Raw genomic sequence first — 25,234 nt, forward strand, 5'->3', positions numbered from 1 at the left:
TGCGAACACCTTTGAAGGTAATGAAATGATTTATTAGTAACAAAGAACTAATGTAGTATTTCGGATATTCGTTGTTTTGTACATAGTTGCCAAAAAGAAAGAGAGGAAAAATTCTATCGCCAGGAGGATCAAACATGCTAAAGGAGAATGAGAAGAGAGGATTCAGTGAGAAGATGCAAAGAGTGCCCCAGCTTTAAACGCTAGGGTGTGGTAGAGGGTAATGATATAACACCGTCTATTCCTTTTTCTCCGACTTGGACTCTTCGAATTCTTCCTCTTCGACTTCGAGATCCTGCTCCATGTCTTTATGGAACTCGTAGAGTTCATCCGGCTGCACGGCGCGGGCCTGCGGAGGGCTAACGGTGTCGCCACCACTCATCTGCCATTCCATGAGCTTAGTGAAAGCTCCATCTGGACGGGCGCTGAGCTCTTCGTAGCTGCCCTGTTCAGCGACTGTGCCGTCGTTGCCGAGAACGATGATCGAGTCCGATCGCTTGATGGTGGAAAGGCGATGGGCGATGCTGATGGTCGTATTGTTGCCACGCAGGAGAGCGGCCAACGCGCTGTTGACAAGAGTTTCAGACTCAGCATCGAGGGCCGATGTGGCTTCATCGAGAATCAAGATATCAGGGTTCTTGATCAGAGCGCGTGCAATGGCAATCCGCTGCTTCTGTCCACCAGACAACTGCGCCCCGCGAGCGCCGACATGAGTGTCGAGTCCATCAGGCTAGACAAACTGTCAGTGAACAATACTGAATAGAACCTAGTCAAGTTGAACTTACGAAATCGCTGATGAACTGGCAGTTGGCTTTGCGCGCTGCAGAGACAATCTCGGAGCGAGTGGCGCGGGGAAGGCCATAAGAAATGTTATCGGCGATGCTTCCAGAGAAAAGCACAGGCTCCTGTGAAACCACGCCGATCTTGCGACGAAGGGACTTGGCGTTGAAGCTCTTAATATCCTTGCCATTTATCAAGACTCTACCCGCGGTAGGGCTGTAGAAACGAAGCAGAATAGACGCAATAGTCGATTTGCCGCCACCGGAGGGGCCAACGATCGCAACGTTGGTTCCCTGGGGGATCTCAAAGTTCAAGTCCTTGAAAATGGTCACGGCAGGTCGGGTCGGGTAGCTGAAGGATACGTTCTCAAAGCGAATGGGACCACGAGCAGATTCCACCTTGAGACCCTTAGTCGGATGGATAGTCGGCTGGCGGTCTTGTAGCTCGAAGAGTCGACTGGCAGCACCAACACCCTTCATGAGCTCCGAGTAGAAGCTGGAAAGACCGAACATGCTGGAACCAGCATATGCAGTGTACATCAGGAATGATGTCAATTCTCCAATACTGATGGCACCTGATTGAACCATACCACCTCCGACATAAAGAAGACTCAGAATTGTCATGTTACCCATCAATCCAGTCTAGTAACAGTCAGTGGATAGTTCCGGGAAGTTGTGGATCTCGAAAGAAGTACTTACCGTGCTGAAGAAGGTCGCGCTGATCAAAGATTCCTTCTTTCCAAGGTCAAATATCTTGCGCACTTGTTTGTTATACCGGTTGACTTCAAGGATCTCGCCCGCGAAGGATTGACTCGTCTTCACGTTACCCAGGCGTTCCTCGGCAATCTTAGTGAGCGAGCCCAGGTTTTTCTGGATTTTGCGACTAAGATTTCGGATAGCTCGTCCATAGAAGAGAGCACCTAAGCCAATTGGCGGAAGCAACAAAAGCAAGATACTGGAAAGTTTCAAACTGGTGTAGGCCATGAGACCGAAACCAGCGGCGCCACTAACGCCGGCACGAAGACCGTCTGACAAGTTCTGTGTGATACTCTTGCCCACGATGATAGTGTCAGAGCTGAGACGGGAGATGAGATCTCCGACCCGATTAGCGTCGAAAAATTCAGCGTCCTGCACAAATGTCTGGCGGAATAGCTTGGAGCGCAATCTTGCGACAATGCGCTCACCCACAATCCGGAGAATGATGATACGACCATAGTTGGCACCCGCTCCAACGAGAAGGATTCCACCCAGAGCGCTGTAGAACATGGGGAGGCTCAAGCCAAACAGCTGGTTACCACCTTCCTCGACGCTCTTGGTCGCAGTGTCCATAATCTTGCCAATCGAAAACGGAATCGACATGGTGATGGACGAGGAGATCAGCAAGAAGAAGAATGCAAATCCGAGCCACTTGGCTTCAGGTCGCGCAACCTTGATTAACCGCCAGATCTCTGCGAAATTAGACTTCTTGCCACTAACGCCATCTTTGGCCAGCTTGGCTCGCAGATCGACCTGTGCAGCCTGTGCGGCTCGCTCAGACAGTTCGAACCCTTTGTCTTCCTCCTCTGTTTCCGGTTCGGAGCGGTTTGTAAGTCCGGGGTCATTCGGCGAGGATTTAGACAATTTCGCTTGGAGTAAGTGTGGCGTGGAACATAACAGGCGTATTTGAGAAGCAATCTGAGACGTGTGTGGGCTGTATTGAGGGCTCTTCTGGCGAAGCAGGGTAGGAGCCTCGGCTGAGCGGAACGAGATGGCGTGGTTGCGAAGAGTTCCGGAGGCGGTTGAGTATAGTCGACCGTTACCGATGAAGTCGCCAGCGCGGTACGAGAATCGGGTTACCTGCGAAAACGAGTCGTGCAGGATGGCGCTTTGCGTCCTTGAAATCGGTCGAGGGCTGACGCCCGGAGCCCAGGCCGGCAGTCGGAGACTGCGCATCTTCGGAGATGGATCAGACTGTCGTCGTCGGAATGCTTTCAATTGTAGTGCGCAAGATTGTCAAGGTCAAGTTTTGGGGAAGGCCATTATATAAACAAGAAATTAGGTGCTCACTCCATTACAGCGTCAGAGCATGTGGAGAAGAGGGATCGCAGCCAAGTTCGGCAGTCCGATCTCCGATTCTGCCTTATTGTCCGCTCATGGAAGCTGGTCGAGAGCTTTCGATGCTTCTTTTTACGTGTTTGTTGTATCCCTGATTGTGTTTATCTTGGATGGTACCATTTTACTCGGTTACCAATTCTTAACAAGATCCCAAGGCTCTCTCACGCTTTCACTCTAACAACATCCCACATTCCTTGCCTTACGCCAACATCCTACCCCACCTAACCTTCTTGCGATCGTCGCAACATAGCCAAGATGGTTCTTGACTACAGCAAGTGGGACCAGCTGGAGCTGTCCGATGACTCTGATATTGAAGTTCATCCTAATGTTGACAAGAAGTCTTTTATCCGCGCCAAGCAAGCTCAAATTCACCAGCAACGAGAGCAGCGCCGCCATGATATCAAGACCCTGAAGTATGAGCGCATCATCAACGATGGTCTGCTTACTCGCATCGACAAGCTTCTCGAGTCTCTCAAGAAGCATGAGGACTCCTCCGCATCTCCCGAGCAATTCATCTTCCAAACCATCATGGAGTTTGCAAGTGACCCCGCGGAAGACCAAGCTCCTACACCCCCGGAGGGCATCTACCAGAACGAGCCAGAACAACCGAAATACTCGCAAATGATGAGCTCGCTCGTGGACCAGGTCAAGAAGGATCTTGAGGAGTCGAAGCCTGACAACCTTTTCAAGGCATACATTCAAGGCGTGCAGGGACACAAGGACAAGGTCCAGGGGCTGCAGACACAGCTGTTCGAGAAACTTGCCCAGCTTGAGAAGGAGGAGGGTAGCAAAATCACCAGTGACAAGCTGCATGAGGGCTTCAACCAATCTCACATTGCCAAGGCCAAGGCCGCTGAGCAGGCTAAGGCTACGTCGTCCAAATCAACGGAGGTTGAATTGTTGAACCCCGGTGCGGGCAGCTCCGCTAGTAATGTCGAGAATGGCAATGATGATGATGACCCCGCAAATGTGGAAATCAGCCCACTGGCAAAGAAGTTTGCACATTTGAGACCCAACGACTACAGCGCCTATCTGCAGTTTATCTCCGAGCACCCGGAAATTGTTGCCGAAAAAGAAACAGACGGGCTCTTGGTTGAAGCCTTCAACAGCCAAATCAAGGGCCAGGAAGAATACGCTCGTCAATGCGTTCACCAAGGCCTGCTCTTGCAATATTGCCGTTCGCTTGGCCCTGACGGCATCAAGCTCTTCTTCACCCGGTATGTTCCCGTCAACTCATTGATCCTTGAAGCATAGCTAATTTCTTCAGCATCACAAACAAGGAGCACCGCGCATACACATTGTTCAACAATGATGTGCGAGACACCTACAACCGCATCAAGACCCGCTCGGCAGAGCTCAGCAAAGAGACTGGCAACGACCCTGCCGGCGTCGAGCAAATCCAGCTACACGCTGTGGACCCCAACACCAAGATCACCATTAACATCCCTGCGGCAGGAAGCCAAGACCCCGTTGAAATCGAGGCTCGCAAGATTTTCGAGGCCTTCTCTCCGGAGCTGCAAAAGGCCCTTGCGACCGAGTCTCTGGACGAAGTGAACAAGGTGCTGGGCAACATGTCTGTCGAGGATGCAGAGGTTGTCGTTGAGCAGCTAGGTGAGAGCGGTATGCTCAGTCTGGAAGAGGGCATTATCGACGGTACTACGGAAGAGGGTCGCAAGAAGCTCGCTGAGATTGAGGCAGAGAATAAGCTTGAGGAGGTCCAGGAGGTTGGAGAGCCCGGTGGTGACGTTACTGAATTGGATTGAAAATAGTTATGGGTGATGAATTAAAGTTGCCGATGTCATGAATGAATGCATTTGATCTTTATTCAATGAGTTATTCTAACTTTTCGATGTTACATGACCAGCAAGCCAGAAGAAAGTCCTTGATTCCAGATTCTATCTGTGTCCCGAATCATTATGGAATTGGACGTTCGTCGCTCATTGTGATTTTTGCGGCCCAATTTCGTCATGGACCGGGGCCTTATCTTTGCCCTAGAATCTGACTTTCGAATGCATTCATGAATATTCCTTGGTATTAACGATGCCACTAGTCTGAAATACTTAAATTACACAAATCCCCTGAAGACCTCGCTGCATGGAGTGGAAAATAGAAAGGAGAAACAAGGCAAACGACCTCCAAGGCGAGGCGACTGAAGCATGATGGTTAAAAGCTAAAGAGCATGATCACTGGGAACTAGTCACCTCACAATCGCCCAGAGATCGGCAATGACCTTGACAGTAGATCAGAGCAACCTAGATCCCGCTAGCACCCGGAGCTTCCTGGTCCTTCCGCAAGTCGATCAACATCTCGCGGAAGCGCTCCTTGCCCGATCCGCTGCCACCACCGATAGCGCCCTTGCCAGAGATATCAACCAGCTTCGCAATGCGCTCCCAGCTGGTGCCACCAGCAGAGGTGTCCTCCCGGCTGGCCAGGAATTGTTCGGCTTCGGTCTTGGTCTGGGCGCGGTGCTTGTCTGACTTGTTGTTGTAGGACACGTAGAAGTCGTCAATGTCCTCGCGAGCCTTCTTAATAGTGGCCTCCTTCTTCTCGTTGGAAACCTCTGCGCGGCGCGCAATCTCCGCATCTCGCTTCTCGCGCCATTCCCTTTATTGGTGAAAAGTAAATGTTAGCCGGATGACGTGGGCTGTGGGGACGGCTCATGGCGTGCAGTAGATCTCATGCGCCTGTCTGCCTAGGAATCTTTGAAATCTCCTTACCGAACTGCCTCGGACTCTGCCTCGGTTTCCATGGGGTTCACATATCCAGAAGTTGGGAAGGGGGAGCCGGAGCCAGTGATTGTACCGCTGGGGGCAACACGCTGTGGAAACACTCAAGTCAGCATGGGACGCACTCGGAATGATGTCAATCCGTACCTCGTTCTGTGTGTGTGTCTCAACTGATGGGAAAGAACTCTCAAATTGTCCGAGCTCCTCTGCGGGAACCTCGTCGCCGCCCAATAGGTCATCTCCCCCTCTAGGCCCTCAGCCACGTTGTCTTGAGGGGTTGCGAATTGGTCTGCGTCTTCGCCGAGAGCGGCGCGCTCACGGGCAAGGAAGTCATCGTCGGCACTGACATTGTTCTCAACAACTTCAGTCTGGCCTAAAATCACGTTGTGAGTCTTAATTGCGCGGACGGGCTTGAGGCTCCTGCAAGCGGGTGGATCTTACCCTCAGAGAAGTCCTCCAGGGAGGGGAATCGGTCGGCCATTATGTGGTTCTTTGTATGCGCGCTATCAGGGATGAGACACAGTCAAGATGAAAAGACCCTAGTTATTTGTAGGATAAGAGTGAGGTGAGAAGAGAAGCAAGTAGTTGACAGTTGTTGCCGGCGAGACGCTCGGAGCCCCGTATACTGCCACCAGGGGCGGTGAGTAGCTCTTGGTTCTAGCGAGTGACAGCTTCAACTTCGTACTCTGTTGCTACTACGAATCTGGGCTAATTTACCATTTGTGTTGAATGGTCCGACTCCACTTACTTTATCCCAATTACTGTCATTGTCATCACTGTGGGCTTCAATTGCTCTGATAATCCACCTATCACCTCTCTCCCAATCACGATTGTCGCGTCTCGGCTTCTCATACCCACGCGCTCCCTAAGCTGATATTGAAATCTTCCAATCAATCAACCGATCATGGCCTACAGCGATGATCTCGTCAACTCAAAGCTGTCGACTTTGCAGGACACCGCCGACAGTGTCCCTCACGTCGGCGCTTGGCTCTACTTTCATCGGTATACTCTTTCCCGTTCTTCCGCCGCATAAGAAACACGCTGACTTGGAAGATTGGTTTGCACAGACGCTTCGCCAAAAATAGTGTGCGCCTCATTTTCCAGAGGCTTCCCGACTCTCCACCTGCCAAAAAAATCGCTCTGATAAGCCTTCTAAACGGTGCGAAAATGAAACATCCCAGGCTTGGTTTCGCTTCATCAGCTAATGACGCAATAGAGCTTGCTCAGCAATCGAAGGCACGAGGTAAAAAGGAGTTTGTGCTCGCTATCTCACCGGTTAGTTATGCGCTGCTGCCCCGACACGCTCCGGCGCAACCTGACAAGAAAACAGATCATCGAAGAGGCCACCGTGATCACATGGAAAGGAGCGCCGCAATATGTTCAGGCGAAGTTAAGGAAAACGTTTGACGCATGGCTTGACCGCAAGGTATTTGACATGCCAGTCTTGGAAGCCATCATGGCTCGCATACCCGGTTAGTCAACCGCCACTTGATCCTCTAGCTGCGTTGCCGTAACTAATTCAATACCAGAATTCAAACCCAAGAAAGAAGACGAACAAACTACCCAGAAACAACCTCTCGGCGGTTCTTTATTCGGATCCACACCCTCTGAACTCCAGCCCCTGGTTCCTCTTCAGGTTGCTCTCACAAAAGCTGCCATGGCCTCTAACACTTCCACCGACACTGCATCTACGGAGTATAAAAAACTGAACGATCCCAATTCTGAGCAGCCCCCGCTTCCACGTCAGGCAGCGCAACTCAACCAATTGTTGAGAACCTTGACTAGCGCCGAAAGCTCCGTTTCAGAGGTAATCAAGTCACGGCGCGCGCTAATTGAGGGACTTGAGAAGCTCCTCACGACCAACCGCTCCGAATTGACGAAGGAAGAGAGTATCGCTTCCGACCTCGCAGAGAAAAAAGCTCAAACGGATGCCAAGAAGCACGAAGTCGAAGATGCCATCGTGCGCGGCTTTGACGACACACAAGAACCCGGTCGACCGACGGTCGAAGCCTTGACTCCCCCTCCAGTTGAGGCCATCACACCTGTAGGATCCCCAAAAGCCAAGCCATCGCAAGCTTCCCATGGTCCCTTCATGGACGAGCCTGAAGAGCCTCTTCCCGAGGAATTCTCTTTGCCCTATAGTGGCCAGCCCGACGATGGCTCTGCGTTCCCTGACCTAGGCAACCTCTCCCCTGGGGGTAGCAATGACTTTGATCTCGGTGCCAGTGGATCAGGCGCAAAGCGGCGCAAGACGACCCACGGCGAGGATGATTATTCGCAATTTGCAAGTGGAGAGCTGGATGAGGATGTGTCGGCTTTGCTGGCTTCTCAAGGGAATTAGTTGAAGCTGCTACCTATTTTTCCTTTAAGAAGTTACTCCCAACTTCTCACCGTGTTTGTAGATCAAGGAATCCCATCTGCCAGTTGGGGACTTTTGAGGCCCCAACGTTGCCTTTTCGAATGCGCATACCATCAAGTGGCATACTAGCAAGTTAATGATAATGGAAGCAAATGGAATGTCACTGCCACGTGCTGTAGTAAGAGGCATGGATATGGCCCTGGTGAGGATGTGAAACAGAACATTTCTGCGGTTGCAGCATGAATCCCAGGTGGGCCACCGGGGTTCTCCGGCAAGAAAGAGAGTATCTACAGGTTCGATTCGGTCTTATTTGTATGAGCATGACATGAGTTTGAAAGAAGTGGGGTGATCTTTGATATAAATTAGGTCTTCAATCATTCGTATTAACTATGTTTCGAGGGTATGAGCGCGTGAAAAGTGATCATCGAAGTATATGCGGGTCCATCCACCGGTCCCTCGCAAACCGACTGGACAAGCTATATCTCCTTGCCCGAGCCTCTGAAGCCAATAAAGATCGAATATTGTTCGAAGACTCTTCGACAGGAGGTGGTGGAGCACTAGAACGTTTCGGTTTCACGACCAAGACAATTATGAGTCCAATTACCACCAGGGCCAAGAGGATCATTACTTTGCGCTTAGTGGTGCGCTTTTGGTAGTTTGTGGCCTGATGGATGTTAGTGACCGATGCAAAATTCAAGTATATGGTTGGGAACCGTACCACTTTGAGTTCCTTGTCCGCGGCTTTGACCTCGGTTCCCATTCTTTCCACGTTGTAGTCAATGCGGTCGAGCATAGTCCCTTGGTCGATGATCATCGATTGTAGTTCCCGGAAGATGTCTGATAGCTCGATAATTCCCTTTGCAATATCATTGATCTCGCGCTCTCGCTGCGCAATGGCGGCGTCATTCTGGCCCGTGTGACGCTGGGATGTCTGCTGCAACATGGTCTGCGAGAATGACTTATCGGCGTCGGATTCCATCAAGGAGGGATCTGTGTACGGGTTCTGGACTGGAGTTGGGGCGTGGTCGAATGGCGTTGAGAAACCCTCGAGGTCTCGTAATTCTGCACGGTGCATTACTGGTTAGCCTGGGTCTCCGAGCGCTGGCATGAGACAGATTGATGGAAGGGAGAGTCTTACTCCTCAAGTAAGTGCTTTGCTTCTTCCGGAATCGAGCACTCGACTCCTGGACTCTCGCGGCTAAGGATATTTGGATATTCTTGGCCATTGTCTCTTCGCCGTTACTCACTCCACCCTGTTGCTTCGAGTCGCGCACCATTGTCTCAATCCGCTTAATGGCTTTCTGGCAGTCATGGAAGCTCCGAGTTATTTCCTGCGTCAGATGCTCAATCACGCCCTCGTCTTTTTCTCCGGAGATCCTCATCGCCGAACCCGGGAAGCAGGTGCTTTTGGTGGAGCTTGTCCAGTTGTGAAGACTTTAGCGCAATATCCGCTAGGTGCTCGGAGACTTCTTCCTGGATATCGACCCAGCGTGGTGGAAGCAAATCCATCTCAATCACCATATCACCATCGTCCTCGAAGCCGCCTGTCTCGGAGATCAGGCGCCGGCTTTCCTCCGGCTGCGCGGAGGTTTCGAAGCCATTGGACGGACCGAGAAATCGAGGCTTTTTGGAGGGATGATGTGCAAAGGACTGTCGGTAGGATATGTATCTGTTGCGGGCGAATTTAGTTAGAATCCTGAGGGGTCGATACAGCTGCTTGGGATACGTACAGGTTGGTGCGATCCCGCCACATCGTGAGCGGGGTGGGAGGTATTCCGCGTGAGAATTATTGCGAGATAATCAAGGCGGATGCGAATATCATGGTCAGCTGACGAGGGCGAGTCAGAGATGGTGGAGGTTGGCTGGGTCGGAGTTGGATGATGAAGCCGAGAGTTGACGGAGCTCTCCCGCAGGGGTCAAAGGTACCGTATCCGCGCGGTACTGATGGGTCTGCCCACGCATCTGGTGTATAATGCATTTCCTGTATGACACATATAAGGCTATGTCAGGCACAGGCTCTGAAGGCGCATACCAATAGGTTTACAGATTCAGACCGTTGGCTTTTTTTCCACGGGTCATCTTTTCTCGACTTTCAGAATTGAGGCAACCAGCAGATCTTAAATAGCAAAGCTTTCCGGCCACTGATAGATGAATTCCCCGCAGGTGTAGGACTAATCGTGTCTACTTGCTCGCATTTGCTATGGAAAGACAAGAACTACACCTGTTTAGACCGTCTGCCAAATGCAACTATGCATGAATGCATAAATTGCTCTTGGAAAAGCTAGAAGTGAGATAAGTAGGTAAACATCCTTCTTAACTCAGATAATCGTTTCATCATTGTCATGTTGTGTGGCGTCACTCTCGGCGAGATCTATAGATGGCAACAGGGGATCAGGATATTGGAATTAGAATATCGCTGCGTCTTTTTCATTGCATTGATATGTAGATTTTCTACTTAGATAGTAGAGAGCAGTTCAAGAATGTCTGAGATTCCGACTCCATCCTATAATAATGAAGCTGGTACTATTTCCCCAACACCCAAGGCAAGCATATACCTCGTGTCGCTGATGACGACTCATTATCCGAACTGACGATGTATAACACCTCCAGAGTATGAATTTTTTGTTTCTGTGAAAGGGACAAAGAGACCATGTGAATTGTTTGATTCGGGGCTAGTGGACTATGGCTTCCACACTTGTGAATTTATTGCTGAAGTACCATCATGTTTCGCCCACAGGTTCCATCGCAAAACGGACCACAGATCGCGGGACCAAATCATAAGCACCAGGTATTGTTCAAACGATTATGAAGCAGCGCATCATGATGAAGCTCGTTCAAGTTCATTCCAGTCATTCAGTCATAATAGAAAGATACTCGTACATCACAAGAAGAGCAAGAGACATCCCAAGGACCCTACTTCCTCCCCTTCCCTTTGTTCTTCTTCTTCTTAACTTCAGGCTCAGGAACACTGACAGTGCCCTGAACAATGTCATCACTCTGCCCCTGCAGGCGCTGACTCCCACTGATGAAGAATGTAAGATCCCGATTCTGCTCTTCAAGATCCGTCTTCTCAGCCTTAAGCGTCCGATTCTCACTGGTGAGGATCTCAAGTCTTTCCATAAGACTCTGGTTTATGGTCTTTTCTTCGCGGTAATCCTTTTCCATAGCACGGGCCATGGCTTCAAATTTATCAGCACGCTTCTCGAGCCGAGTGCGATCGCGCTCGAGACTGGGTATTGTCTCTGAGGAAAGAGTTTCAAATCTCGTCTGCATCTCGATGAGACGAGCGGATGCGGCCATCGCTGCTTCTTCGGCTGCTGCGGCTGCTGCACTGGCCTGTGATGCCTTGTCAGCTGCGCGTTCGACGACTTCTTCAAAGTACGCTCGCTGGCTTTCGAGTTGACTAGTGAGTAGATGTGTATATTCGACGCTCATGTTCTCGAGCTTCTCACGCGGTACTGCATCGCCCCAGTCCGGTGGGTCGAGTGCGCTGTGGTCGGCGGCGGGGAGCTCAACCAACTTGCCGTCGGATTTACTCTGGATGATACGGTGCACATAGGCGTCCCCGACGTAATCCCATACGCGCTGAGAATTCAGATCAATGGCGAAGGCGTGCGCGGTTGCTTTCCAGTGGTCAAATGCGTGTGCGCCATCATAGCGGCCACAGCCGACAGTGCCACAGATCAAGCATGCCCAAAGATTATCTTCAGTGTGGCAGACTGAGCACTCAGCTGGTTCTTGATCGCCGTCGGCTGCCATCCCGCTTTTGCGAAAGTCGTCCTGTGTATAACGGCACACAGGGCAGCCGCTGCCTTTCCATTTTTGGAGACACATGCAATGGAAGACGTGCTGGCAGATGATTGTTAAGAGGCCGGTTGTCTCGTCCATTCGCTCAAGACAGACAGGGCATGTGGGCAGCTCAATCAGCGCCGGTGTTGGTGGCGCTAATGGTTTACCGGTAAGCTTTGATTGCCCAGCAGATGATTCGTTAGGAGAAAAAGCAGACGGCGAGCCAGGCTCGACGACCTGAATCTCAACCGACTTGACAAAAACAACGTGACATGTCTCAGGCTGTACACGGTCATGTTAGCCTGCTTTCCTTCTCCCCATTGCCGGAAACAAAAGACCCAAACGTACCTCCATGCTGTTGAATACCTTCCCATTCCACTCCTTTTGCCACTCTTTTGCTTTCTTCGCACTGCGAAACTTGAGTAGGACCATATATCGATTGGCCCTTGGTGTCCTGATCATGCGGAAATGGCTAACAGAGTCCCTCGTTTTGTCACCCACGAATCCTAAAAAGTCCGATGGCGACAAGTACGAAGGAACCGCTAGAATGCACAGCGTCGTACAGTCCTCTTCTTCAACCGAGGCCGAAGCCGTAACAGGGAATGGATAGGAAGCTTCCTTACCCCGGCCGCGAAGCTGCCCTGTGTTGGCCCCACTCATCAACGGCTGATAGCCAGCCTGCCGCTCACCAGGATGTCGTGCAGCGGCAGCAGAGCCTTTGAGGTAGGTTGGGTAGTCGTCTTCATTACCAGCGAGGTAGGGAGACTCTTGCGCATCGCGGTACAGGTGAACGATGCCGAAGACGCTATCGGCGACTTTTTGGTCGAGTGGAATGTATCGACCCTTGGTGCGTAAGCCACCTAGGATATCGGTCCCAATACCTGCTGCGACAAGGTTTTCATCGGTGGTGGAGAGGCTACCGTGCTTCGAGCTGCGTTTCGCAAGGCCATCTTCTGGCGCCACCATGTCGATGCACTCGATGACGATGGCGCCGCAGCGGATGTCGGCTTGTGTGTCCTTTGCCGTTCGTGTAGAAATATAAGAGCTTGTAGAGATGTGCGGTCGTTGTGTTCTTTTGTCAAGTGTGAGGTTCGTAATCGAGGTTTGGTTGCTGCTTTGGAAGTCGCTTGGGCCTGGTAGTGGGCTGGAGCTTGACAGCCCGGATCGCTTCTGAAATGGTAGGAGAGCTTCCCACGCGGATTCTAGGACCAATGATGAAGCTTGAGATGATTTTGGGCTTGGCAGAATTTCGAGACTCAGGTGGTAAAAGTAAGAGGGCATCCCGGGCGATGGCTCACACGTTTGAGCGCGAGATCCTGACGCCGTCCGAGTTGCTTTCGCGATAAGACGCGGTTAGTCAGCAAACCCGGATTGCCTTAAAAGCCATCGTCGCGCCATCTAAATCAATTCAAACCGATTCCCACCAGAGCATTTATGGAAAGTGAAATGGTCCTTCCAACTTACAAGTGTGCCCTCTCCTGTTCAGTCATGTAGCCCAATAAACGTTCACGATTCGCTGGACATTGTGGACTTACCACGCACGATCTGAAAAAGGGCCCCAGTAGCTTCAGTCGTAACGATTGTCAGTCTACTGCTCTTTGATATTCTTTGAGCACATCGAACTTATTGAATAATTCTTCGTCCAATCTAGCCCGCCGGAACCAATCCGGTGGCTCCCATTGCAATGCAAAGAGCGTGATATACGCGTCATCGACATCATCCGCTGTGTAGTTGACCAGACAACAATTATCTTCCTGGAAGTTGGCCGGTAGAGCAGGTGAAAGATCGAAGTCTCCAAGTCCGGGTGGGTTCATTTTGGGCTCTATTGTTTCAGTGGTGCCGGAAAAACTGTCAGCACTAAGAGCGTCTCCAGGAGATATATTCTAACGAACTCGCTGGGACGATGGCAGCGAGTGCCTACAGTTGTGTTTCTTCGCTGGGTCTCGTATCGGCCGAAGGAATATGCCGTGCCTGTAGTGGAGTTCTGGGGTTATATTCTTGATTGGGAAGCTGAGAGGGAATCCAGACGCCCGTTAGCATAGGAAATTAATTCGGCAAGAGCGTGTGGGAGTCTTTCTGGGTCAGATTGACTTAGGAATTCCCCATTCACGTCACCTACTATGTTGCGTGTAATTTCAAAATACAGCTACACTTAAAGTACGACTACAAAGGGAAGAAAAGTAGCTAGAACGGCAGTAATGCCACGTTCAATTCATAGATAGAAAGTATGACGGCTCTAGGGCCAGAAAGGAAAGAGTGCCCTGAAACCAAAAATGAAAAGGAAAGAAGCCATAGCTTCAAAACCAACCAAACGCCATGCAGGTCACAGACCCATCTGAAGTCGTTAAAACAGAATCCTCAGCATAAATCCGGGATCCCTATTTACTGTCCGCCGCGAAGACGAAGCACCAAGTGGAGAGTAGACTCCTTTTGGATGTTGTAATCGGACAAAGTACGGCCATCCTCAAGTTGCTTACCAGCGAAGATGAGACGCTGCTGGTCCGGAGGAATACCCTCCTTATCCTGGATCTTAGACTTGACATTGTCGATGGTATCAGAGGACTCGACTTCAAGCGTGATGGTCTTGCCGGTCAAGGTCTTAACAAAGATTTGCATACCACCGCGCAGACGGAGGACCAAGTGGAGAGTAGACTCCTTCTGAATGTTGTAGTCGGAAAGGGTGCGGCCATCCTCGAGTTGCTTGCCAGCGAAGATAAGACGCTGCTGGTCCGGAGGGATACCCTCTTTATCTTGGATTTTGGACTTTACGTTGTCGATTGTGTCTGAGGATTCGACCTCCAGGGTAATGGTCTTGCCGGTGAGGGTCTTAACGAAAATCTGCATACCACCACGAAGGCGGAGGACGAGATGAAGGGTGGACTCCTTCTGGATGTTGTAGTCGGAAAGGGTGCGGCCATCCTCGAGCTGCTTGCCGGCGAAGATCAGGCGCTGCTGGTCAGGGGGAATGCCCTCCTTATCCTGAATCTTGGACTTGACATTGTCGATAGTGTCGGAGGACTCGACCTCAAGGGTGATAGTCTTGCCAGTCAAGGTCTTAACGACTATGGCCGAGTTAGTACAGTAACAGTAGAGTGGCGGTGAGAGTGAAACTTACAGATCTGCATACCACCACGCAGGCGGAGGACCAAGTGGAGAGTAGACTCCTTCTGAATGTTGTAGTCGGAAAGGGTGCGGCCATCCTCAAGCTGCTTGCCAGCGAAGATAAGACGCTGCTGATCCGGAGGGATACCCTCCTTGTCCTGGATCTTGGACTTCACATTGTCGATGGTATCGCTGGACTCGACCTCAAGGGTGATAGTCTTGCCAGTAACTAAGAGAAGAGAGTTAGAAACCAGTCGGGTGGCAACGAACGTGCCTCCGCGTCGCGGAGGCAACGATAGCCGGGAGGGTACTCACGAGTCTTCACAAAGATCTGCATGGTGACGGTGATCAAACAGAGAGTGATAAAATGGAGGAGGACAGGTATCAAGAACAGGGGGGATGCGCAAAGAAACGCGAAAGGTTGGGGAAAGGGGAAGGAGGAAGTTGGGAGAGACAGGTTTATGTAGGAGAGGGGGCGAAGACTCTTAGTCAGGAAGCCTATATTTGGGAAACGACTGGAACCTTAGAGATGCCGCGTGCCGAATGAGTCAAAGTCAAGAGGCACCGGCCAGTCATTGACGCCACCAGTCCCATGTCGCGGTTCCTGCCTTAGAATGCTTATCCTTTCAGAATTTTCTTTTTTTTACAGGTTTGCCTCTCCATCCTAAATCCGTTGCCACGGAGCACTCCGGGCTATACGAAACGGCCCGAATCCAAGCTCGATGACGTGTGACGTCTTATCGCGAAAAGAGGGGGTGGACCCGAAATAGGTCTCTAGCGCCATCGAGGTACTCGGGAAACGGGGCTGAGACCGGTCAATCCGGTGGATTTGCGCCCCATTACGATAGCCCGATAGCACGATAGCGGCTAGCTGAGAAGGTCATGTGATCGATCACGTGGGAGGCATTGGGTCAGGTGATGCCGGATCCGGCATCGGAGCTCCCTACGGGGGACTGTTTACGACCAAGTCTACATTCAAGGGATATGTCTTTTCTTTGACTGGTATGCATGAAAGCTATATAGACACGATCCCGCGGTTCGTTAAGACAGAGAACTCCAGCCTTGCCGAGCGCCGTGTTCCTCGGCACTTCGAAATAAATAGAATATTGCGAGCGATCAAAGATAGAATGCGACACGGTTGCTTTTACCCGGCCCAGGCGAGGCACAGGCACTGTCGCGGGGAAAGAAGAAAAAAGAAATTTAAAATTCAACAACACACTCGGCCGTACACAGGTCATAACATTCGTGATCCTCGTTCATCGCTGGAAAGCTATGCGAGAAAGGTATACCACAAAGACAATGGCTAGGAAATAAAAGACAGTAATGGCTTGGAAAGACAAAAAGAGAAGAAAACGGTCGGTTTCTTTGGAAAACCAATGCAAAAAGAGATGTCGGGGCAAAAAAAGACACAATTCACTTAACACGCATCTCGCCGAGAGAGTTCATAGAGAGAGAGAGAGGGGGTTTAAAGACGAGTTCGCGCATCGTCATGTCGGAGGTCGGCGTAATTTCTTGTTCATCCAGGGCATGGGCATCGGAAAAATGGTCACGGGAAAGCAAGAAAGGGCTGGACGAGAAAAATTCGCGGCGGGAAACAGAGATCGTGAATAAACATCATCGTCGTCATGCGCATGCGCAACATCTGCTCGTGTCTAGTTGGCGCGAATCACAAGTCGGGAGACGAATTTGTTGGAGAGGCAGTCGAAGTCGCTGCGGTTGAATTTGGAACTTGAGCGGCTGCGGAGGTAGGTCTCTTTTCAGGGTATTAGTGGGTGTCCAACAGGATTGAGGGGGGAAGAGGGGAAAGATGTATTCTTACCGTGCTGTTCAACGTGCTGGCGAACCTCGGTCATGGTGTTGCATACGTTGGGGTTGGAGTACAGCAGCTGGTGGTGTTTTTGCGAGTCCCACTCAGTGAAGGGGGGCAGCTTTTGTGAGATTGCTTGGAACAAACCAACAATGACACCGACGGGGGTGGTCTCCATGTCGGTACAGAATTTGTCGACAGCAGCCTGGTCCGGTGTGCGGTAGGCGGAGTCGAACTGCATCTCCTCCCAGACAGCCAACAAGATAGAAGCCAGGATGAAGATGGTCGGCCAATTTTTGAGCTTATCACCACTGTACACACTGGAGTACAAGGCAGAAAGCTCTTCCAGAACATCTTTTTGAAGCTCACGCCACATGCTCGCCATAGCACACTTGATCTGGAAGTTGATCATCACGGGGGGCCATGGTCTTGCCACGGAACTTGGAGCCCGGCTCCTGAATCTGACCAAGGAATCCTTCCTCGCCACCCAGTCCCTCGACCATGGTGACGTGCAAGGTCAGGTTGTAGGCAATAATCAATTTCAATGCCTTCCGGATGACTGGCAGCTTAGTGCGGTAGTAGTAGCGGAAGGCAGTCTTGAGCATCTGCGTCAAGAACGGAGTGCCCTCAAAGTAGTCGTCGACGAACTTCTCAAAAGTTCCGTTACCGTCAATGTGACGGTCGAGGTAGTCAGACAACATAGCGTGCGAGATGCCCTCCATACCAGCGGAGAGTTTGGCAGTCTCGACTTCGTACTGCGTGGGTTCGCGGTGCATAGTCTCGACCCAGTCGATGGTGAAGCACTGCTCGTCGCGGACGTAGACCTCACGAGCATTGATGGGCAAAATTTGACCGTAGCCATGCGTAATGAATAACGTGCGCTCCTGGTCCGAGAAGCCCTTGATGTTACCAACCGAGAAGCCCATGGATATATGGCGTTCGTAGTCGGCCTTCCAGTCCTTCATGAAATATCCAATCTCCTTGATGTCAATACGAGTGCAAGGCACCTGCCACAACCGAGCATGAGACGGCTGGCAGCCTGCACAGGGCTCGCCCTTGTCACAGGTCTTCTTGAGGAACTTGCATCGCAAGCATGCACGAAGCTTGCGAATCTCGCTGGCCTGCTTTCGTTGGTCGGGCTTCAGAGGACCCTTTCGCTTGCCGACTCGCTTCTCAGTCTCGGGCTTGCCGTTCTGAGATTGCTTGCGGACCTTGGTCTCGGCAGTCTTGGCGGCTATTGGGCTTTTGCGGGATGGTTTCCGACTCGGAGGAGAAGTAGAGGACTGAGATCCAGCTGACCGCGTGGGAGAGGTTGATTTCTTAATCGGCACTGGGATAGGGCGGACCATGGCACTAGGGCTGACCGCAGACGGAGAGCGGGAGCCGTGGGAGGAGTGCTCATCATTGGCGCGGGGAATGATAGAGTTGCATATCGGAGATGTACCTGACAGGCTCAACGAGTGACTGTGGCTGTGGGAGTGGCCATGGTGGTGGTGATGGTGGTGGTTATAAGGCAATTCCATATTTGTTTCCGAGCTGGGAGAACTAATGGGATTGGCGAGATCAACGAAGCTGCCGTAGGAAGTGGAATATGAAGACTCGGAGAGACTGCGGTCGTGGAGAGTCTGGGTGGGGTTGACAAAAACACCCTGCTCGGGGAAACCAAAGTCGAGGGAACGGCGGTGGTCGACCGTGCTCCAGCCATTGTCGCTACTCGAAAGGGAACGGACCTCGAGATAGGTGTCTGTAGGCGAGCTGCTCTCCAGCATAGGGTGCGGGGCCGAATGGTACACATCCTGAAGCCCATGTGGGAAGGTCATCAGATCGGCCTGGAAGTCATGATAGGTGAAGGGCACCATATCTCCGACGGGCCCGACAAAGGCAGATAGGGACCATCGAGCAGGCCGGCGTTCATTTGGCCATGAGGAGCAGACATGAGATCCACTGGGGACGACTGAATGGCCATGGCATAGCTCGAGGTAAATTGGGGCGCGGATGACGGGTCCTCGGGCGAATAAGGCAGCGGCTGGTGCTGATGTGGACTGTGGTGTAGCTGTTGGAATTGCCAGTCGACCATCAGATTGTGGTCATGGGCCACCGACTGTTCCAGGGTGTGACCGCTGGTTTGAAGGCGCGAGAGATCGTGGGCTTCGTCAGACCGGGAGGGGTTCTGATCTACCGGCACGGGCCATGTATGCTGAAGATAGGCTCTAGAATCATAATCGACGCCGAGGAGGCCATCACTAGGTAAATCGACATTCGACATGGCGTCTTGGAGGTCCAAAACGTGGTGTTTAGGTGAGGGAGAAGGGAAGGGGAAGGGCCAGCCTGGATGAAAAGGCCTTCTTCAGAGAGTCACACAGCCATGGGGGAGACCGCGAGTGAGGCGGTGGGGGGGACAAAGCAGCGGTGAGCAAGTGATGCGCTAGGGGAGAATCGTGTGGAGAGTGGGGAGGCTGGCGGTGATGTGTGCATCACAATTGGAGCACCCGCCCTACTGCCACGCCGTACCATTTCCTGGCCTAGTTTAGTCTCTGCCGTAGTCTTCGTTCGACTCTCTCAACATTACTGGATACCCTGGGTAGCCCGGATCGCAAGGCCCGGGTCCCATGATCTTTCACTCGGAATGCGGACCGGGTAGCCTTTTCGATGAGATTCTTATTCTTATTTCTTGTAGCTCTCGGGACGCCTGGCTATGCTCTCAGGTGTGTTTACCCTATCCACATCTATAGATTGATGGTTGTTTACCCCTCCCATTTTTGGGTACTGTTGAGGTGGAGGACCGTGGGAATCGTTGGAAAGACACACGGGAAGCCAACGGAAAGGGAGATCAGTGGATCCACGAAGAGAAATTCCAAAAAAAAAAAAACAATAGAAAAATTGTAGAAAAATTAGACGAAAAAGCGTGGCAATAAGCCTAGGCCCGTGCTGCGGGTCGATCTGACATCGGGGATCGTGGATGATAGTCGAGTCCTTCCTAATCTGCTCCAATCACCGTGCCCAGTGATGAGCAGCACGCCCGTGATTCGCGCAGTCCAGGGTTTACCTCGAAATAAGGAAACTAGACCTCACGGGGAATCATGGTGGGGGCTGCCTATGCAAGTCGAAGGCAGAGTGATTCCTGTTGGAGACGACGCTGATCCAGTATGAAACCAAGTTCGTTCTTGTACTCTATCAAACCTTGAATCTCTCCCTCGGGAGAAGCGTTGGGGAAGGAGGTTCAAGAAATGACAGGTCATGACCTCGGGGCTCGTTCTCTTCCTCGCACGGAGGCTTGAGGCCTGCAACAAGCAAGGGAGAATAACAAGCCACTGGCAAAGCATTGCGGTCTTAGAGTACAACGGCACCAGCCACCGTCGCGTGCAGGAGCCCAAGAATTGGATCGATCACATCGCATGGCATGTCACGATTGGTTGCAGATTCACTGTTCGCCTCTGACATGCGGAGCATTCAATAGCTACTGCACGCTGTCATGACATGATGCATGGAGGCCATTATCCCTCATTGGGGGAAGAGCGTTATGAAGTTGCAGTAGAGCGATGTACAACATGTTCGTAGATAGAACGAAAGAGAGAGGGGTTGGCGGGCGGAACAGCCAAAAAAACCCCCCCCCTCCAAAAACCAGGAAAGTGGGGAGAACAATACCAACGTCAAAGTCTTCCACAATAGCAACGGCAGTCACGTTCCCCCTATTTGGACTGTGGGAGTCTGGTCCCGATGTGCTCTTTGTTCCGGTGATTCCATCGATTGAAAATAAAAGGGTCCCTAAGTCCATGCCACTCACAGTCGCGGGGAAACACCGACGAGTTCGATTCCCCTCTCAATCCGCATCGATAGCGCGGGAACAGACGCGCCCAGGGAAGCGCCCTGCGAGCTCACATCCGGCCGGGAAAATGTCCAGCCAAGAGGTACCTAGACCGGGGATCCCAGCCCTGTTCACGCAGCCGCCGCCCATCCGCGACCCGCTCGTGACAGAGTCTATCGATCTGCAAGACGCGACCCTTGAGAAGTGTCTCCCGTTTCTCAAGGGCATCCATAGTAATCAGAAGGGCCCATTCAATGCATATGGCGTTCCTGCACTCCAGCGTGACGATCATGTAGCCTATCTCTATGATGCCCTGGAAGATTACCCCGCTGGCTTCGTCGCCATGGATGCCAGTCGCCCGTGGATGGTCTACTGGGCCTTGGCGGGGCTGTCTTTGTTGGGTGAAGATGTTACTCGGGTTCGTCAACGGTAAGTCTCATTGCTTGTTTCATGATTGACGCCACCAGTCTTTTTTGGTGTCTTGTTTTGAATGTGCTCTTACATGCGTGGTGCTAGCCCATGCAGTTCCGGGGAACTTCTCGGTGGCTTGGGCATCACTGGCATGGCATGGCATCAACTTGTTCAGAAGAACAATCGAGGCTAATGCGGTTTTAGCGTCATCGAAACACTACGGCCGATGCAGAACCCTACGGGCGGCTTTGGTGGCGGCCATGGCCAAACATCGCATGTTGCTGGAGCTTACGCCGCTGTTTTATCGCTGGCCATGGTTGGAGGCGAAGAAGCCTTCGCGGTAATCGATCGGCAGTCCATGTGAGTTGTCTTCCCAGAATGTAATGCATGCGTCTGACCCGTTCCTAGGTGGCGATGGCTGGGCCGATTGAAGCAGGCGGACGGAGGCTTTCGCGTTTGTGAAGGCGGGGAAGAGGACGTGCGGTAAGCAATTTCATGTCTGTGAGGCTCGATCTAGGCTCTGACTTGTCGTGGCAGCGGTGCATATTGCGCTATGACGATCATCTCGCTTCTTGACTTGCCCCTGGCTCTGCCGCCCCATGCGGTAGCTCGATCTGCAGGGATGGAAACATTCACGGATGAGCTTCCTAATTATTTGGCGAGGTGTAAGGCATGTCGTTGTTGGTGGTACGGACGCCGGTGCTGACAGATTTTGTGCATCTAGGTCAAACCTTCGAGGGAGGTATCTCCGGTAGCCCTGGTGTAGAAGCCCATGGAGCATATGCTTTCTGCGCATTGGCTTGCTTGTCGATCATAGGTCCCCCGGAGGAAACAATTGCCAGGTACGAAATTTCCGGCGACCACTAATGACGATCGATGTGATGCTGACCACTTTGAAGATGTATGGATCTGCCCCTCCTTCTATCATGGCTATCTGCTCGGCAGAATGCTCCGGAGGGAGGATTCTCCGGAAGGACAAACAAGCTAGTAGATGGATGTTACAGCCACTGGGTCGGCGGATGCTGGCCACTGCTGCAGTCTGCAATGGATGGAAAGCCGCTATCTAGCGGTCCTCCCACGCAAACCGTGGGCAGTTTGTTTAGCCGTGAAGGATTAGACCGATATATCCTCAGCTGCTGCCAGTCTCCGCACGGCGGTCTTCGCGATAAGCCGGGAAAGTGCGTGGCCGGTCTATCCTTGATGATTTTACAGAGATGCTGACCATGATCCCAGGAGTCCGGATTGTTACCACACCTGCTACGTGTTGACGGGCTTGAGCGCAACTCAGTACAGTCATTACCGCACAGACACCAGTGCTTCGTCCAGCGAGACGTTTGCATCCGCCTTTTCCTGGAAGTCCACGCCGATCCGCAAGGATAATGTCTTTGAGAAGAGCGACCGACTCACTGCTTTCCACCCGGTTTTTGTCATCCCGCACCAAGCCGCTGAGCGAATGCGTCTCTGGTATGAATCTGAAGCCTTCTGAGACCAAGCAGCTGCGATACGCAACACATATTTCCCACATAGGATGAGCTATGTTAGGCCACAATGATAGATCCATGAGCTATGAGACCCAAATGAGTGCAGGATGGAATCGGGGACCGAGAGCTTTCGGCTATCAGAGCAATTAGCGATGAGCCGTCAATGAATGACTAGCAGAGCCCTAGACAGGTGAGGGTTTCCCCGTGCAAGCCACGCGGGCGAATTGTCAAAACGCACGGGATTTACTCATCGGGGCGGCTGAAAGAGGTGCAACATCGGGCTCGGAGCATGTATTGTCAATTTTCAAGTTTTCACTTCGAACTTTACCCTAGTAACTCCTATGATCTGGAGAAATCGTAGATCACTGTTCGCCATCAGACAGACCGAGGCACTGCACGAAGCCCAAGAGGGCAAAAGTCCCAGTCATCACGGGCGCATAATAAATCAACGCCTATCCCCCACCGCAGTGCCAACTCATCACTGCGTCCGAGATGCCTGTCGAGTAACTTTGTCTGTTCGAATCGTTCCGAGGGGTGCGTGCATCAGAGTCCACAAGTCAGACGCGTTCTGCACAACATGAGGGGCCTTGGCGCCTATCGCCGCTCAGGCCGTGGACGGTGGATTTTCCTGCGCGGTTGAGATGAAGATCCCAGGACTATACGTTTAGGTCTCAGAGAGTGTCTTCTGCGCCTAGTGCGGGGGCTATTTCCCATTTACCCCGAGTTGAAGCACCACTTGACATTGACTCGGAGAGATTCTGAATATTCCCAACCAGGGTTCAGGCTGCGAATCTCGATGCTTCCGCTTGATCGGCGGATTGCAGGGGGCTCAAAAAGCCGGGCCCACGAAGGCCGGTAGTGTCCTCAACTCGGCTCCATTCGACTGGCAAGCAGCCATGCCAGCGCATCAGTACCTTAAAATCCGCCGAAAGACGGGCGCACATCCAATTGCCCCTCAGAGAGTCAGAGGAAGACAGTGCGGGCTTTTTTGCCTTGGTGCCCCGGTCCAATCTCTTTTCTGCGTGCCGCATTTCATGACACCGAGCCTACCGATACCCTAATGCGACCCAGGTTTTTACATTCCTGGCAGTGTATACCTAGGTATCCCAGGTATTCCAGGACCCCGGACCCATGTTCAGGACAGAGAGTCAACAGGTATCGAAATCCTGTGTTCCGTGTTTCTGAGTTCTGCTCCAATTGAGGGCAATCGGACAGGGGAAAGATGTTGCTTCCTTCGTCTATCTCTATCCCGATCCGGAGAAAGGTACTTGCTCATTGACTGACACGTCGGATCTTAAGTTAGGTGTCGAGCTAGAGGACTATTCGTCTTGATTGCAACCGTTGCCTCTTTCATTGTGTACTCTGTACACGGGACAACTCACGGTATGACTCTTTGTATCAATTGCCCCACCTGTTTCCAGAAGAAGTAATTAAGTATAGCTTGAAAGAAACTCCCTGAATTTTTCATTACTGGACTTTTCTCTTTTCCTGGTACCGTGTAATTTTTTTTATTAACTTGTTGTGTGGCTTCCAATGTCTCCTTCGATTTACTAAAGGCCCTCTCTCCTCCTCTCCTCACCCCCTTCGCACAATCCGGCATCCAAAAGATTCACTGTGGTTGGCGTCTGACCAAACGTCCTGGGTGTGCTTCCTGTCTAGCCTTGCGGCAAATAAGACCCTCAAGGGTACTATTGTCGACTGTTGGGCATCACCATCCGCATATCTTGTCGCTGCACCGACAGCCTCGGCCTCAGCCCTACCCGCTCCCCGTCGCAAGTCAGCCAATCCATTCAATGCTGTCGGGGTAGCCGCCTCTCGCGAAGTCGTCAGTGGGCACCACATCCGCTTTTCCCTTCTTGACTGGTCCAGATCTCACCCGAGATGTACTATATCCTCTACCTGGCAAGTAAGTAACCCCGTCTCGCATGGCGTCTTTTCCCCCCATCCCTAGAAGCCTAGCTGCACTAGGGTATGACTTCAAAATGTCCTGTTACTTATGACGGAAGGCACCCAATTGACAATTTCCGAACAGGTCTCTGCCGCCGCCGCCGCTGGCCAGAACCAACCTACGAAGCTTACGCCACATCTGGCGGGTATACGTGCGTGGCACGGGTCAACAACCGCGAATATCAGACTGATAGCACCCACGAATCCGAGACCCTGGCGCGCGAAAATGCGGCCATGCGTGCGTACCTGATCTGCCGCAATTTCTCCGTCAATGATGGCATGTATCCGAGTGGTCATAAGCACGGTGGCGCTGTGCAGGGGATTCCTGTTGCAATTGGCACGGGACGCAAGACCAGTCGCGATGATGATACTGATACCTCTGTCAGTAGTGGGGGGAGCTGGAGTGGGGGCAGTAGTCCCGAGCGCATGATGAGGTTGGACGCGGAGGGACAGGTCGTTGTTCCTGCGAGTGTGGCGAGGAGGGTGCTTGATTATGCGAGGAATTAAGGTATCAGGGGCTCAATCTGGTGATGTGTTTGAAGAAGAGGGGGAGGGGAGGGGCTATTTTATGTCTCCTGCAGAGGGATGGTGGGGGGTTACGACTTAACGGCTTATGATGATACTTTTTCGCGGCTTCGTTTGCGGCTCTACTGAGCTTTCATAGATGAAAATGTGTGACTGTTGGTTGATGCTTTGATGATCTGGGCTTGAGCCATGGCTGTGTTTTGAACTAATGGTACATAGATGGTGGATTGGTTTCGAGCTTCAACATTGGGTCTTCTGGAATTTTGCATCATTATGGAGATCAGTGGTTAACGATGGCTTTGTGCGACTGTGCGGATCTCTCAAGCGCTGTGGACATGATCTGTTGTGCTCTTGATCTTCATCTTCATTTAGCGTGGCTTGTTGGTCGATGGGTATTCCGATGACGATGTGA

The 25,234-nt window shown here is 51.9% G+C and overlaps 10 protein-coding genes across 10 annotated transcripts; 4 read left to right on the forward strand and 6 right to left on the reverse strand.

Annotated features, from left to right (window-relative positions):
* Positions 1-235: 235 nt before the first annotated feature.
* On the reverse strand, positions 236-2,708 carry mdr2 (ATP-binding cassette permease mdr2; the record flags this gene model as incomplete). Its single annotated transcript, XM_056971068.1, has 3 exons — positions 236-727; positions 783-1,418; positions 1,476-2,708. 3 exons carry the CDS (start codon positions 2,706-2,708, stop codon positions 236-238), a joined length of 2,361 nt encoding a protein of 786 aa, XP_056818047.1.
* A 417-nt stretch (positions 2,709-3,125) lies between these two features.
* N7477_009408 (Hsp90 co-chaperone CDC37) lies at positions 3,126-4,633 on the forward strand (the record flags this gene model as incomplete). The annotated part of the gene is made up of 2 exons (XM_056971069.1): positions 3,126-4,087; positions 4,138-4,633. 2 exons carry the CDS (start codon positions 3,126-3,128, stop codon positions 4,631-4,633), a joined length of 1,458 nt encoding a protein of 485 aa, XP_056818048.1.
* A 489-nt stretch (positions 4,634-5,122) lies between these two features.
* On the reverse strand, positions 5,123-6,077 carry N7477_009409 (clathrin light chain CLC1; the record flags this gene model as incomplete). The annotated part of the gene is made up of 4 exons (XM_056971070.1): positions 5,123-5,474; positions 5,588-5,688; positions 5,782-5,969; positions 6,038-6,077. 4 exons carry the CDS (start codon positions 6,075-6,077, stop codon positions 5,123-5,125), a joined length of 681 nt encoding a protein of 226 aa, XP_056818049.1.
* A 423-nt stretch (positions 6,078-6,500) lies between these two features.
* On the forward strand, positions 6,501-7,937 carry N7477_009410 (uncharacterized protein; the record flags this gene model as incomplete). The annotated part of the gene is made up of 5 exons (XM_056971071.1): positions 6,501-6,598; positions 6,682-6,755; positions 6,813-6,871; positions 6,927-7,068; positions 7,126-7,937. The coding sequence occupies 5 exons, from the start codon at positions 6,501-6,503 to the stop codon at positions 7,935-7,937; spliced, it is 1,185 nt and encodes a 394-aa protein (XP_056818050.1).
* A 439-nt stretch (positions 7,938-8,376) lies between these two features.
* Positions 8,377-9,708, reverse strand: N7477_009411 (t-SNARE syntaxin TLG2; the record flags this gene model as incomplete). The annotated part of the gene is made up of 5 exons (XM_056971072.1): positions 8,377-8,619; positions 8,674-9,017; positions 9,094-9,252; positions 9,308-9,624; positions 9,686-9,708. The coding sequence occupies 5 exons, from the start codon at positions 9,706-9,708 to the stop codon at positions 8,377-8,379; spliced, it is 1,086 nt and encodes a 361-aa protein (XP_056818051.1).
* Positions 9,709-10,868: 1,160 nt separating this feature from the next.
* Positions 10,869-13,025, reverse strand: N7477_009412 (putative RING and UBP finger domain protein; the record flags this gene model as incomplete). Its single annotated transcript, XM_056971073.1, has 2 exons — positions 10,869-12,026; positions 12,093-13,025. 2 exons carry the CDS (start codon positions 13,023-13,025, stop codon positions 10,869-10,871), a joined length of 2,091 nt encoding a protein of 696 aa, XP_056818052.1.
* Positions 13,026-13,327: 302 nt separating this feature from the next.
* Positions 13,328-13,558, reverse strand: N7477_009413 (uncharacterized protein; the record flags this gene model as incomplete). The annotated part of the gene is made up of 1 exon (XM_056971074.1): positions 13,328-13,558. One exon carries the CDS (start codon positions 13,556-13,558, stop codon positions 13,328-13,330), a length of 231 nt encoding a protein of 76 aa, XP_056818053.1.
* A 2,940-nt stretch (positions 13,559-16,498) lies between these two features.
* N7477_009414 (Zn(II)2Cys6 transcription factor domain-containing protein) lies at positions 16,499-18,919 on the reverse strand (the record flags this gene model as incomplete). Its single annotated transcript, XM_056971075.1, has 4 exons — positions 16,499-16,599; positions 16,666-17,044; positions 17,163-18,514; positions 18,547-18,919. The coding sequence occupies 4 exons, from the start codon at positions 18,917-18,919 to the stop codon at positions 16,499-16,501; spliced, it is 2,205 nt and encodes a 734-aa protein (XP_056818054.1).
* A 1,507-nt stretch (positions 18,920-20,426) lies between these two features.
* On the forward strand, positions 20,427-22,355 carry N7477_009415 (CAAX farnesyltransferase subunit beta RAM1; the record flags this gene model as incomplete). Its single annotated transcript, XM_056971076.1, has 7 exons — positions 20,427-20,887; positions 21,074-21,229; positions 21,278-21,352; positions 21,407-21,534; positions 21,594-21,711; positions 21,769-22,047; positions 22,103-22,355. 7 exons carry the CDS (start codon positions 20,427-20,429, stop codon positions 22,353-22,355), a joined length of 1,470 nt encoding a protein of 489 aa, XP_056818055.1.
* A 1,876-nt stretch (positions 22,356-24,231) lies between these two features.
* On the forward strand, positions 24,232-24,804 carry N7477_009416 (uncharacterized protein; the record flags this gene model as incomplete). The annotated part of the gene is made up of 2 exons (XM_056971077.1): positions 24,232-24,256; positions 24,383-24,804. The coding sequence occupies 2 exons, from the start codon at positions 24,232-24,234 to the stop codon at positions 24,802-24,804; spliced, it is 447 nt and encodes a 148-aa protein (XP_056818056.1).
* Between the last annotated feature and the right edge of the window lie 430 nt (positions 24,805-25,234).

This window comes from Penicillium maclennaniae, assembly GCF_028827695.1.
Source record: "Penicillium maclennaniae strain IBT 15551 chromosome Unknown utg000008l:1.0-3552695.0:1.0-3555053.0, whole genome shotgun sequence".
In the NCBI taxonomy this organism is placed as follows: Eukaryota; Fungi; Ascomycota; class Eurotiomycetes; order Eurotiales; family Aspergillaceae; genus Penicillium; species Penicillium maclennaniae.